Source organism: Labrus bergylta, chromosome 16 (assembly GCF_963930695.1).
Source record: "Labrus bergylta chromosome 16, fLabBer1.1, whole genome shotgun sequence".
In the NCBI taxonomy this organism is placed as follows: domain Eukaryota; kingdom Metazoa; phylum Chordata; class Actinopteri; order Labriformes; family Labridae; genus Labrus; species Labrus bergylta.
The window spans coordinates 22,260,882-22,275,274 of record NC_089210.1 but is presented as its reverse complement, the minus strand read 5'-3'; the positions used below and the strand labels follow the sequence as shown (position 1 = coordinate 22,275,274).

At 44.4% G+C, this 14,393-nt stretch overlaps 1 protein-coding gene across 4 annotated transcripts in view; it reads left to right on the top strand.

Annotated features, from left to right (window-relative positions):
• crebbpb (CREB binding protein b) overlaps positions 1-14,325 on the top strand; it is a 30,598-nt gene extending 16,273 nt beyond the window's left edge. The window contains exons 6-31 of one of the 4 annotated variants that reach the window (XM_065964472.1): positions 611-850; positions 970-1,069; positions 1,281-1,418; positions 1,551-1,668; positions 1,841-2,015; positions 2,113-2,175; positions 2,575-2,696; positions 3,334-3,522; positions 3,676-4,116; positions 4,306-4,479; positions 4,686-4,872; positions 5,068-5,186; positions 5,288-5,527; positions 5,660-5,748; positions 7,234-7,314; positions 7,474-7,530; positions 7,641-7,718; positions 7,839-7,906; positions 8,024-8,174; positions 8,621-8,767; positions 8,856-8,969; positions 9,070-9,235; positions 9,854-10,021; positions 10,291-10,452; positions 10,673-10,954; positions 11,065-14,325. In XM_065964472.1, the coding sequence (XP_065820544.1) occupies positions 611-850; positions 970-1,069; positions 1,281-1,418; positions 1,551-1,668; positions 1,841-2,015; positions 2,113-2,175; positions 2,575-2,696; positions 3,334-3,522; positions 3,676-4,116; positions 4,306-4,479; positions 4,686-4,872; positions 5,068-5,186; positions 5,288-5,527; positions 5,660-5,748; positions 7,234-7,314; positions 7,474-7,530; positions 7,641-7,718; positions 7,839-7,906; positions 8,024-8,174; positions 8,621-8,767; positions 8,856-8,969; positions 9,070-9,235; positions 9,854-10,021; positions 10,291-10,452; positions 10,673-10,954; positions 11,065-13,482 (6,287 nt within the window). In that variant the 3' untranslated portion in view covers positions 13,483-14,325. Of the gene's footprint in view, positions 1-610; positions 851-969; positions 1,070-1,280; positions 1,419-1,550; positions 1,669-1,840; positions 2,016-2,112; positions 2,176-2,574; positions 2,697-3,333; positions 3,523-3,672; positions 4,117-4,305; positions 4,480-4,685; positions 4,873-5,067; positions 5,187-5,287; positions 5,528-5,659; positions 5,749-7,203; positions 7,315-7,473; positions 7,531-7,640; positions 7,719-7,838; positions 7,907-8,023; positions 8,175-8,620; positions 8,768-8,855; positions 8,970-9,069; positions 9,236-9,853; positions 10,022-10,290; positions 10,453-10,672; positions 10,955-11,064 lie in introns of all 4 variants that reach the window. The other 3 variants (XM_065964470.1, XM_065964471.1, XM_029280023.2) reach the window with 3 other exon arrangements.
• The last annotated feature ends 68 nt before the right edge of the window (positions 14,326-14,393 follow it).

Sequence of the window (14,393 nt, the reverse complement as noted above, 5' to 3'; positions counted from 1 at the left end):
GCAATCAACACAGCAGGGAGTAGTGCAGAGATTTGAGATGAAGGCCTCCTCAGGAAGATGTTCTTTTTTGCATAGAGATTGGATTATTTTTTCTTTACATGAAAAAACACAGTTTTATCATTTACTGATATTTCATGTAAAAAAATGAATCATATTCACTAATAGAATTTTTTTTTAAAGCTGTCGTTACTTTCAGTGTCCTTAAATGCATTGTGTCCCTCAAATCTCTGTTATGGCTAAAATGTTGTGTTAGCCTATAGACCACATTATTTCATAAGTGTTAAAGTGTAGGGAAAAAAAGGAATATCACATTTTTTGTTTTGAATCACATCATCTACCTATGAAAAGAATGTCAAATGATATGAATGACTGAAGCCTTACCTCCTGTTGCCAAGTTGAATATTGTGATTTTTATTTTACGTCACTTTAAAGAAGATCATTAAAGAAATAATTCATTATATAGCCATCGGTCCTCTTTTATACATGTCTTCTTCATATTTCTTTAAAGGATTCAAAGACATGACAGCCAGCACTTTCGACTATTAAAGGGTATTAATTACATGCTTTATAATGCCAAACTGTTTGTTTCTTTATCATCTTCTCTGTCTAGCCATGCTGAGTTCCCCTGGGGCTAGCATGCAGAACGCCATCAGTTCAGTGGGTCCAGGCCAACCCAGTTCCACAGCCATCAACAGTGCTGCCACAAACATCGACCCCAGCTCCATGCAGCGGGCTTATGCTGCCCTTGGCCTGCCGTATGGGAACCAGTCCCCTGCTCAGGTCCAGGGTCAGGGTCCTGGACAGCAAAACCCCCAGGGGCATCAGCAGCTACGGAATTTAAACCCACTAGGTAAGGAATAGATGGGACTTCACTTTAGAGGATTATGTACACGTGTTGGGAACACCATCAATCTGTTGCTAAGCCATTTTCTTATAAACCCTTGTAAATGACAATGTGGGTTTTAACAGGCACTAATCAGATGAACCAGATGGCAGGAGGCATGGGTGTCCCCTCTTCAGACCCGTCTGGCATGCACTCTGACTCCTCTCTACCATCTACACTGAACAAGTGAGCATTCTCCTGCTTAACATTTCAGAAAAGTTGATGCCACTGCTCTTAAAGCACGTTGTTTTTTTTATGCCTTGCTTGAATAATGCGTTGTTTTTATTCAATATAAAAGATGAACTCCCTTCACATTGTTTTTTTTTTTTTATTTCAGAAATTATCAATACATATTTTGAACTTGCATTATAGTTTCTTTTGTCTCTCGATCTTATAGTCAGCTGATGCCGGATGGGTCTGTAGCGGGAGGCATGGGAAACCTGCCCGCTGCTACCCCTCTCTCTGCTTCAGGAGTAAGAAAGGCCTGGCATGAACACGTCACTCAGGACCTTCGCACCCACCTGGTGCACAAACTGTGAGTCCAACATTGAAAAGAATAACTATGAATTACCCTTTTTGGAATATCAAAACAAAACAAAACAAAACTTCGTCTACCAGTTATTTGCTGAGTTGTGTATTTATTTATTTCCCTGTGGTCTGTCTTCAGTGTACAAGCCATATTCCCTACCCCAGACCCCGCAGCACTGAAGGACAGGCGAATGGAGAACCTGGTGGCATATGCACGCAAAGTAGAGGGTGACATGTACGAATCAGCTAACAGCAGGGTGAGTAATGTGCAAACATTTTTGTTTTTATTATAACACAATTATGAACTCAGGAATCACCATCTTCTTAAATCCTGAAGAATGTTCTCTGCACAAGATGATGGCAGATAATATTAACCAGAGACCATTTTTTAAATCTTGTCTTCTGTTGGTACTTGCCATCCTCTTATAGGATGAGTATTATCACTTCCTGGCTGAGAAAATCTACAAAATCCAGAAAGAACTGGAAGAAAAGAGGCGATCACGGCTCCAGAAACAGCCTGGCATGGTGGGCACAGCCGGGCCTCAGCAGCCTGGTATGGCTCAGCCCAACGCTATGGGCCCAGGACAGGCTGTCCGACCTCCAAGTAAGTAGTCATACTCTTGATTCACTTTTTGCAACAAAATAACAATTAGGTAAAGACCCACAGAGTTTTAAACATTGGTCTTTTCTTACTTATTCAGATGGACCTGTGCCTATGCCTAACATGCCAAATCAAATAATGAACCGTATGCAGGTGCCCCAAGGTATGTGGTAACTCTTATATTAATGACGACAATAATTACAAGAATGATAATGGTAGTAATAAAGATGTTACATTTTATGAATAAAGCACTTTCACATGAAAGTGCAGAAATAATAGCCTCTCTTAGCAGTCGTTTTCTAGAGAAAAACATCCAATATTTCCTCTTATGCTAATTTCTTTACATTACATTTTAAATGTTATACATACACCTGTTATACATTTCAACATAGAGGTTAGTTCAAGTTTCCTGTGCACACCTGATTGTACTGCCGCTTGAATGTAGAGCTGTGAAGCTGGCTCAGGGCCTCGGCAAGCCCATTAGGACATGGAATATTCAATTACTGCTCCCAAGTATATTAAACAGGTTTATAATTGTGTTTGTGTGTATCATTTCCCACAGGAATCAATCAGTTTAACCCAATGGCAATGCAGAATGCGCAGATGTCTCAGGCACCCATGGGAGCACGTGCTCCCTCCCCCATGAACCATCCACAGCAGATGAACATGAGCTCCGTCCCATCGGTTAGATCCTTTTTCCTCTTCCTCTGTGTATACTCTCTCTCCGTCCTCTTTTAACAGCCATGCCTCTGGGCCTTTCACTCGCCTCTGTTAAACCTGGTGTAGGAACTAGGTGTGGTATCCACTTTTGTCACCTGTTTTTTTTTTTTTATCACAAATTATTCAGTTATTGGCTATTCTTTCATTCTGTCATTCATGAACCCTTCTTTAGTTTTACCTCCCAACTTGCAATGCCCCTTAGTCTTTGGCTGATTGTTAATTTCTTAGTCCCTTACCATTTGACATTAAAGCATAATAGATAAATTGCTGCATTGGGTTGACATAAGTTTTGATCCATCTATCAGTAATCTGTTATGACACCATGACAGGGTCTATAGTTTGTGTACAGCACTTTAATGTTCCTCCCTGGCTTTCATTCTCTTGCATGCCATGGTTCAGCAGTTAAAATTTTCTTAATTAACAACACAGGCTTTTTAGCAGCTGTTATATTTTCTAAATTGTCTGTGTGCTGTGTTTAATTCATTGTAGTTTTCTTGGCAGACATTGAATACTCTTGAATAGACATTGAATAGACTCTGAGTCTGAATACTAGGGGCCTGCTGTCTTAATGATTTTGATTCATCTGTCCTGTCTTTTACAGATGGGCATGTCCCCTTCTAGGATGCCTCCGGCTCAAGGAATGATGGGTAGTCATGCTAACAGCATGGTTGCTCAGCCAGGCAACCAGGGCCAGTTCTTGCAACAGGGCCAGTTTTCTACAGCTGCAGGTGGAGCAATGAATGTGAATGTAGGCATGGGTCAGCCCATAACACAGGCTGCTGTCGCTCAGGTAAGAAGACTTGTGCTGGACTGACTGGCTTACATTTTGTATGATCCTAGTGCTTCGTACATCTTTGTGTCTGAATAAATGTCACCCTGTTTGATGTTGTGTGCCTACTGTGTATTGGTATGCTTAACCGTTCATCCCTCTTTGTTCCAGCAGCAGCAGAACTCTAACCTCCCACTGAATGCACTGGGATCACTTGGTTCTCAGTTGCCCTGTGGCCCTGCATCCCAATCCCCCCTTGGCCCGACCCCCCCACCCAATTCCTCTGCCAGCTTGCAGCAGCAGCAGCAGCAGCAGCAGCAGCAGCAGCAGCAGCAGCAGCAGCAGCAGCAGCAACAGCTGCAGCAGCAGCAGCAGCAGCTGCAACACCATGCATCAGCACAGGCCCAGGTGCCACCACGGCCCTCCACCCCTGCCTCTACGGGTGGGCCTTCATCCACCCCTACCCACATAACCAATAGCCTCCCTGGCCCCCCTTCAGCCAGGGGCGCAACCCCTGACCCCTCCCAGCCGCTCACACCCATGCAGCCCCAACCAGATCCCCCAAGCCAGATGCAGCAGCCCACCTCAGTGCAGGCACAGCATCCCAGCACACCGGTGAGATACAACTTTTTACTGAAGTATCCTATAGCTCTCTGCTACAGCTTTGCCAGCTCCTGTTAAGCTTTTTAATGACCAAGCAAGAGGACCATTGAAAGTCAAACCATGATGTTCTTCAAGCCAGCGTAACTTGTATTAAAATGATCAGCATTGTGATCAGAATGTCTCTTCCTCCTCTCATTTAAGTTGTCCCAGGCTGCAGCAAGTATAGATAACAGAGTGCCAACCCCAGGCTCGGTGGCTGAGCAGAGCTCCCAGCAGTCCCTGCCAGACATGAGCAGCACCCCAGCCAAACCTGAAGTAAAAGATGAAGAAGAGGACAGCAACTCCGGAAAGAAACAGACAGATTTAAAAATGGAGGTATGTCAATGACTGCACATGACATTGTTACTTTGCAAACCCTGTCCACCAGAACCAACTACTTTTTATTACATCTCATGGCGCTAATGTGAATTAATTCAGGGCATCACCCTCTGCTATGCTTAACTCTGAATGCAGTAAATACTTGATAGTTTCCTTTTACAGCACCTTAGAACAGCATGTTAATCATGGTTGTGTTCATGCAGCAGGATGATGATACCAAACCCCCACTGGTGAAGAAGGAAGAGCCAGACGAAGCAGAGCCAAAGCAGGAACCAATGGAAACTGAGGAGAAGAAGCCGGAGATGAAGACGGAGATGAAGACGGAACCCAAAGAAGAGGAGGAAGGTGGAGCAAACGGCTCCTCATCTACCACTCAAAACCGCAAAAAAAGTAAGAACAGATCTTACTTGCATGTACTAACTGTGCAAAAAAAGTACATAATAGTATAAATATATGTGAAGTAATTAAAAAAAAAATCAAGAAAAGTGTCACAGGGCTATTTATACAGTGTCATTAGTATTGAATCTTAATATTTTGTGGACATGTTTCCTTTTTTTGGAATAACAAAAAAACATTTTTGTAAAGTTTTCAAGCCAGAAGAGCTAAGACAAGCACTGATGCCGACACTCGAGGCCCTCTACAGGCAAGGCCCAGAGTCACTGCCCTTCAGACAACCTGTAGACCCCATGCTCCTGGGTATTCCTGTGAGTATCTTACAACCTTATTTCAGAAATTAAAAAGTGCCACTGATGAGTCTGTAAAACTCAATCTGCTTACTCCTTCATATCACCTTGATACTATACAGGACTACTTTGAAATTGTGAAAACTCCCATTGACCTATCGACCATCAAGCGTAAGCTTGATACGGGGCAGTACCAGGAACCGTGGCAGTATGTGGAAGATGTGTGGCTCATGTTCAACAATGCTTGGTTGTACAACCGCAAAACATCTCGCGTCTACAAGTACTGCACCAAACTGGCTGAAGTGTTTGAAGCAGATATCGATCCTGTCATGCAGGGCCTGGGCTACTGCTGCGGCCGGAAGGTGAGACTTTAAAGGATGAAAATGTATCTTTTCTATTGTATTTATCTTGTCAGTTCACATCTTCCATCAATTAAGTCCAAAGTGTCTCATAAAACAACAGGAATTGATACAATGTCTCTGATGTTTCCACAGTACGAGTTTTCACCCCAAACGCTGTGTTGCTATGGCAAACAGTTGTGTACCATCTCCAGGGACGGCACTTACTACAGCTATCAGAACAGGTAAACGTTCATGCTGAAACTGCTGAGGGGTAGAAACAGGTAAAAAGGGGAAAAGTTGTTGTCAAGACAAGGTGCGCAATTGAATCCTTCAGGATAAAGTAAAAGCATAAATACCATTTCACATACTGCCACACTGGTAAACAAGCCTGAAAGGACCTTATTCCCAAGATCTTGTTGTTGAAGGGCTCTCAAAGACACCACTAAGAGTTCCTGACAGATGTTTTCAGACACACACTCCTGAAAATTTCTAGAGTTGTTTTCTAGACAGCCTGCCCCTGAAATCTTTTATTCACATATGTCCCTCACATTATGAATGTTCCCTGTCAGACAGGAGAGGGGAGGGGGCAATAGGAATGACATAACATGAAAAAAAAAGTTGCTGCACTAATCCAAGATGGACGAAGCGACAGGGTCCGACACTACTATGACAGCTTTTGCATTAATATCAATGCTACAAACATGTTATTGGACGTATTCACAGTATCAACAAAGGACTGGAAAAGAACATACTGGTAAGCGGAAAAGAGTATGAAAACACTTTAATACGTGGACCACAATAACACCTGTTGCCGGTGGTCGCGTGATATAAACGTCATAACCCCCGCTCGCCCGCTTGCAGTGAATTTTCATAAATAGTTCATGCTGCGTTCACACATTGGCTCACCTTGATTCAAGTGGAAATTTAGCAAGGGAACTGGCAGGAAAAAGTCTGGATAAAGCCGGTTGAAAAATCAGGCCATTTGTTACCATATATGTAGCTCAACCCGAAAATTTTGTGAAATTTTCAGGAGTTTTGTGCATGTGTGAAATCACCGTGTTGGCCGAGCAAAGTGTGAATGATTGAGCCCTGTGTTGCCCTCAAATGTCTGTCGATCCCAAGAACTAGCACCAAAGCTCCCCCTGCTGTGCAGATTTTGCTACTACACTTCAGTATCATTCTAATGCAACACCATCTAGATATTGCATATACTCGCAATATGCAGGTGCTCCGAGGTGTGAGAAGTTTTAAACCAGGTTTAATCATTTGACCAAATGTTCATCCAAACACATAAATACAGGCAACAATTTCCCTAAAAGATCTGCACTTTTTATTTGCATTTTACTCATCCTGTCTCCTCTGACATTACCATTTAATTCCCTCATCAGCATGCAGTTATAAAGTGAAGTTTCAGTGTGAAAATTCATCTGATGTTGACATTTTAATTTGACCATCATTAACACATCATTTAAACATTTTCCTCTTATCTCTATTCCAGTTTGAATGAGAGTGGCTGGATCATGACCATTTCACTTGTGACTAACATGTGCCTCTGCCTGTGTGTGTTTGTTTGTGTGTGTGTATGTGTACATGTCCTTTTGTCTGTCCACTCTCCATGCCCTTGTTTTCCATTTACTCTGCATTCTGCCGCCTGTATGCCGGTTTGCCTGTGCTGCTACTGTGTGTGCTGGCTGCAGTTCACCCAAATATGGCCTTGTTGCCGACAGGTATCACTTCTGTGAAAAGTGCTTCAACGAGATCCAGGGCAACAGTGTGACTCTGGGGGACGACCCTGCCCAGCCACAGACGTAAGTTACAGGGTCCAGGTGGGTGAATCCCACCTGGTGATCGTCTTTAGAGATTTTTAGGCTGTCTTCTCGTTGGTCTTTATTCTTTGGAAGGGGGGTTTTAATCACAGGAGCCAACATGAACTAGATTGTCTTTTTTTATCTCTCATTTTTGTGCAGTATGATATCAAAAGAGCAGTTTGAAAAGAAGAAAAATGACATGTTGGACCCTGAGCCGTGAGTACTGCGTTGATGTTAGATTCAGTTTGACTCTCATTTATGTTATACACTGATGCTTATTTAGTACTTTTGTCAAGTTTTAAAAAAGCTAATTCTTGCTTTTACAGGTTTGTTGAATGTAAAGACTGTGGACGAAAGATGCATCAGATCTGTGTGCTGCACTATGACGTCATTTGGCCAACAGGGTAAGTCTCACTACTTCTTTCCAACCTTTTAGGCATATGCAGTCCATGTTTGACCTTAGTAGTGTTAATTCAATAGAAATATGAACGACACTAAATCATAGTTTGATCTTTTTCTTCTAGCTTTATCTGTGATAGCTGTTTGAAGAAGTCTGGCAAAACCAGAAAGGAGAACAAGTTTGCTGCCAAAAGTAAGATATACCTAATATTAAAACAAGAAATCGCTTTGAATAAAGGATCCTTTTTCAAAATGTTAAGTCTGTTTTAAAGATGTGTCAGTATTAAATGTGTGTTATTTGTTTGTACAGGGTTGCAGACTACAAGGTTGGGGTCATATATTGAGGACAGAGTAAACAAGTACTTGAAAAGGCAGAACCACCCAGAGGCCGGCGAGGTGTTTGTGCGAGTGGTGGCCAGCTCTGACAAGAATGTGGAGATAAAGCCTGGCATGAAGTCTAGGTAAGGCTCTTACCTGCTGATAAATTGTCCCTTTTCTGATTTGCTCAAAAAAAGGGGGGTTGGCTGTTTTTTTGTCCATTTTCTTTTTTCCTCCAAGCCCAAAAGGAAAGAAACTAGAAAACACTTTCGGGCTTATTTGAATGCCTTTTGAGAAAATGTGCTGATTAAATAACTAAATGTGTGTTTTATATTAATTTAGAGTCTTGAAAACCTCAACTTATGATTAAGGTGACAGACAGTGAAGGGATGCATACAATTGCATACGTGTACTTTGTAGCTTTGTTGCTCGGCCTTTGCAACAAAAAAAGCAAGCAATACAATTACAGCATAGTTATCCATGGTCATCAACCCTTCTCCAGTGCTTTACAAAAGAGTTGAGAGTTATTCAAATTAAATTTTTTAAATCTACCGCTGGTAATATAACCTTTGCATGTCTGTCTCAACAGGTTCGTGGACTCAGGCGAGATGGTGGATGGCTTCCCTTACAGAACCAAAGCACTTTTTGCATTTGAGGAAATAGACGGTGTGGATGTTTGTTTCTTCGGCATGCACGTCCAGGAATACGGCTCAGAGTGCCCTTTTCCAAATACAAGGTAAAAATTAAAACAAGAATGTCTGCAGAGATGATCTTTGTTTTAATATGTTGGCCTTTTTATTAAATACTCAATATTTCTTTTACAGACGGGTTTACATATCATACCTCGACAGTATTCACTTCTTCAAACCACGTTTGCTAAGGACTGCAGTGTACCATGAGATCTTAATAGGCTACCTGGAGTATGTGAAGAAACTTGGGTGAGTTGAAAACGATGTTGCACTGAGAAGTGTTCTACAACCTTCCAGCTGAGTCCTGCAAGTGCTCGATTGGTAATAACTTGTCGCCCTTGGCCCTCAGGTATGTGACAGGTCACATCTGGGCCTGCCCACCCAGTGAAGGAGATGACTACATTTTCCACTGCCATCCTGCTGACCAGAAGATCCCAAAGCCTAAGAGGCTCCAAGAGTGGTATAGAAAAATGCTGGACAAGGCTTTTGCTGAGAGGATCCTGCATGACTACAAGGTAAGACAATTGTCACATTGTGTCCTTGTGGCCTCACTCGGTGAGATGTTAGAAAGGCATAAAAATACAAACACCTCATTAAATCATAATTAAATAGATACTTGCGCCACTGTTTTGCCTCGCATGGAATGTGTAACGCACAGTTGTGGAAAGTCATTACGCCCCTGAACTGCCATCGATGGTGGTAACAGAGACATGACGGGTGGAAGAATGGCTATGTGTAACTATGGCGCCTCCAAGGCAAAACAGGGCTGTGTGTGTGCGTGTCTAAGGAGCGCACTCACACTAGGCAAAGTTGTCCCGTACCATGCTTAAGCACGATTGGCCCGATATATGTAATGGATCTAATCGGGTTCATCTCCATGATTTTGGAATTGTGAAAACAAACCAACTTAGGGTGACCAGATGAACAAGTGGTAAAGTCTCTGCAGGATTCCCTGGCACAGCATCCCGGCCGCCTAGACCGTTTTCTGCATGTCTTTAAAGGCATAGAAATCTTTAAGAAGATTAAAAAGCTTTAAAAAGTCTTGAACTTTCCTAAATGACACTTTGAGACATTCTTATTAAGAGATACACAACTATCTTGCATGATGGAAACTTTGTGAATCTTGTGTTTAGGACATTTTCAAGCAGGCAACAGACGACAGGCTGACAAGCGCCTATGAGCTGCCGTACTTTGAGGGTGACTTTTGGCCTAATGTACTGGAGGAGAGCATCAAAGAGCTGGAGCATGAGGAGGAGGAGAGAAAGAAGGAGGAGAACACGGCCTCTACAGAGACGACAGAGGTATGTGAGATGGCTGGGTGGGAATAAGCATTATGATTTTTATTTTTTTCTGAAGGGGAATGCTTTTGTTATGCCAAAATCAACAGCCTGGTGCTTAGGCCTCTGTTTAACCCCAGATTTATTATCCTCAAGTCCTTATTGTATAAAAGTACTTTGCAGTTACTCCGGCATTGTTTTACTACACAGCTGAATTGCTTATCCTTATCTTGCCTGTTGTGCAATCTCTGCAGCCCTTAACATTCATGCGTATCTGTTTATCTTTTTTAAAGGGAGCCCAAGCTGACAGTAAGAATGCCAAAAAGAAGAACAACAAGAAAACTAACAAAAACAAAAGCAGTGTCAGCCGAGCCAATAAGAAAAAGCCTGGGATGCCGAATGTAGCCAATGATCTGTCCCAGAAGCTCTACGCCTCGATGGAAAAGCATAAGGAGGTAAGAAACCTTTCAACTATAACAGATTAATGTGCAGTCCATTCTTTATTTTTAAATACGTAATTTCTCACAACATAAATTTTCCTGATATTTTTAAGACAAGCTGCTGGGCTTACTAAACCGAAAACGGTTCATGCATTGGACTTAGAGTTAGCATTTGTTATAACACACTTTTGTTCTTTACAACTAACCACCACAATACCTTCCTTTATACTCCCAGGTGTTTTTTGTTATCCACCTCCAAGCGGGGCCAGCCGTTAACACCCTGCCACCCATCATGGACCCCGACCCTTTGTTGACCTGTGACCTAATGGATGGCCGCGATGCCTTTCTGACTTTGGCCAGGGACAAGCACTGGGAGTTTAGCTCACTGAGAAGGTGCAAATGGAGCTCGATGTGTATGCTTGTAGAGCTGCACAACCAGGGCCAGGACCGCTTTGTGTACACGTGCAACGAATGCAAGCACCACGTAGAGACCCGTTGGCATTGCACCGTCTGCGAGGTAAGGACCCTGGCACTTGACGGAAATGTTAAAGACCCTCTAACTGGCAATTTGTGGTTAAATTTAAGTCTTGACATAATCTTAATGTTGCATTCCTTCATTTTCACCAGGACTACGACCTATGCATTAACTGCTACAACATTAAGGGCCATGAGCACCACATGGTGAAGTGGGGCTTGGGTTTGGATGATGACAGCAACGGTCAGGGAGGAGAGGCCTCCAAGAGCCCTCAGGAGAGCCGACGTCTCAGCATCCAGCGCTGCATCCAGTCCCTCGTCCACGCTTGCCAATGTCGAAATGCCAACTGCTCCCTGCCTTCGTGCCAGAAGATGAAGAGGGTGGTTCAGCATACCAAGGGCTGCAAGCGCAAGACCAATGGTGGCTGTCCTGTGTGCAAGCAGCTAATCGCTTTATGTTGTTATCATGCCAAGCACTGTCAGGAGAACAAGTGTCCTGTTCCCTTCTGTCTCAACATCAAGCACAAACTACGCCAACAGCAGCTGCAGCACAGGCTACAGCAAGCTCAATTGATGCGCCGCAGAATGGCTACCATGGCTGGAAGGGGTATGCCCATGCCATCTCCACCTACCTCAGCTGCCCCGGACACCCCAAACTCTGTGCAGCAGCCTAACACACCCCAGACTCCCCAGCCCATGCCCAACCAGCCCCAACAACAGCAGCCAAACAACCCTGTCAACATTTCCCAAGGCTTCCCCAACAATGGCCGCAGCAGCCAGCCCCCAACACCTGTGCCACAAGGCAAACCAGGGCCTCAGTCATCCCCACTCCATCAGCAGCAGTCACCTCTGCCTAACATGCCACACCAACAGCAGCCTCAACCACCACCACAACAACAACAACAACAACAACAACAACAACAGCAGCAGCAGCAGCAGCAGCAGCAGCAGCAGCAGCAACAGCAACAACAACAACAACAACAACAACAACAGCAACAACAACAACAACAGCAACAACAACAACAGCAGCAGCAGGCAGCCCTGAAGGTGGCCAGACAGATCCAGATGGTTGCTAAGGCAAGGCAACAGCAGCAGCAGCAGCAACAGCAGCAGCAGAATTATGCTATGAATGGTATGCAGATGAACCATCCAAGAATGATGGGGCCCATGCAGGGCCAGATGCAGATGATGCAGGGGCCAAGGGGTCCACAAGTGATGCAGGGCCAGTGGGGTCCAGGAATGCAGAATCCCATGCAGAATCCCCAGGGTCATCAGCCACAGGTCCCGTCTCAACAAGGCCCAATGGCCTCTCAGCAGGCTCAGGGAACTCCCATGCCACAGCAGGGCCAGATAATGCAGAGGCCAATGATGCCCCAGCAACAGACTCTCCAAATGCCTCCCCAGGGGCACTCACAGCAAGGCATGACACCACAGCAGCAGAACATGCCACGAGGGATACCTACTAACATTGCTCCGAGTGCCCTGCAGGACTTACTGCGCACCCTAAAATCACCCAGCTCCCCCCAGCAGCAGCAGCAGGTCCTAAACATCCTCAAGTCAAACCCACAACTCATGGCAGCCTTTATTAAACAAAGGACAGCTAAGTACCAGGCCAATCAGCCGCAGCAGCAGGGGCAGCAGCAGAACCCTCAAGCTATGCTTGGGTCCCAGGCAGGAATGCAGGCAATGGCAGCCATGGCAAACCAGGTGCAGAGGCCAGTTATGGCACCGCAGCAGCAGCCTCCTCAACAGGCAGGACCCCAGGGCATGGCAACCATGGGCCCCCAAGGCCAGATGATGAATGCTGCTCAAAATGGCAATCCCCAACTGTACCACAGACAGCAGCTGCTCAGGATGCAGCAGATACAACAGCAGCAGCAGCAGCAGCAGCAGCAGCAGTCACCGCAGCAGCAGGGAGGCATGCCTCAGGGTCATGGTCAGTTCCCTCAGCAGCAGCCAGGGCCAGCAAGTTACTCCCAGCTCCGTATGCAGCAGCAAATGGCTATGCAAGGAGGTGGGGGGCCCATGGGACAGCTTCCTCCAAACTCCCAAATGGGACAACCTGGCATGGGGATGGATGGGGCTCAAAACCTTCTCCAGCAACGTATGCTTCAGCAGCAGCAGCAGCAGCAGATGTTAAAGCAGCAGATGGGTTCTCCCATTCAGGCTAACTCAATGAGCCCACAACCCCATATGCTCCAAGGCCAAGCCCAGGGCGGACCTCACTTACCTGGCCAGACTATGGCAAACACCCTGGGTAACCAAGTACGCTCCCCAGCCCCAGTGCAATCCCCTCGTCCGCCTTCGCAGCAGCCCCCGCATTCCAGCCCTTCCCCACGTATACAGCCTCAGCCCTCACCTCAGCACGGCACCCTTCACTCCAGCTCTCCCCACCCTAGCCTTGGAGGCCCAATGTCAGGCTCCATGGATCAGGGACATATGGGAACACCGGAGCAGAGTGCCATGCTCCCACAACTTAATACACCGAACAGAGGGGGTTTGAGTAATGACATGGGTATGGTGGGTGACACGACGGGAGACACGCTGGAAAAATTTGTTGAAGGATTGTAGCATTTTGTGACAGAAGAAAGGCCTTGTTCTGTTTTCAGCTGAGACATTTTTATACTTGCTGATGTAAAAAGCTAAAAGAAATTCAAACAACTGAGTCATATGAGGCCTACAGACTGTGAACTTTCCTTAAACCAAGGGACTGCTTTTCTTCCAAGACACAGAGTGAATTAATAATTGCTGTTGTAAAGAAGACAACAAAGACACAAAGAATATATTTTTGGTTCAGACCAGCCATGCAAGAATTTGCCTTGGTCTATGTGTTGTTTTCATTTGTTTTTCATTTGTTATGCTCTGGTATGGACTTTTTTAACAAAACTTCTCAAAACAAAAATATTTCATTTTATTATTCATTTTTTATTTTGTACCTTTTCAAATTAATATCATATTTGTGTTGAGAAGACTGTAAAATTATTTGTCTGGGATTTTTTTTTTTTTTTTTGCCAGGTTTCACCTCTTGCTCAGTTTCTCTGTTCCCTGGCTAATTTATTCTAATATGCCATTTTACAAAAGGACTGCCTTTGGGGAAGCCTTAATTTCTTTCCTGTTTGCAGAGTCTACGGGAGATTAACACATTTGTATAGATCTAGGCACTATTGCACACACCCGTACACAAATGGCAGGTGTAAGAAAAACCTGCATTAAAGCTCGTTAATGTTCACAGGTGCCGGAATGTTCTTTTTACTGGCTTTGGCCCAGTGTTTGTCTTGCAAATGTTAAAATAATTGCTTTGTCTCTCCCTCAGTCTACAGAAATTGTCATGAAGTCCTGAACTGTAAGAAGTGGTTCAAATGGCTCATTTCGTACTTATATACAATGTTGTTAAATAAACCTGTGTGCCACAGACTTAGCTTCTCATTTCTTCTGTTTTGAGACAACTCTCATTAAGATTACAATTGGTGATAGTTTTAAAA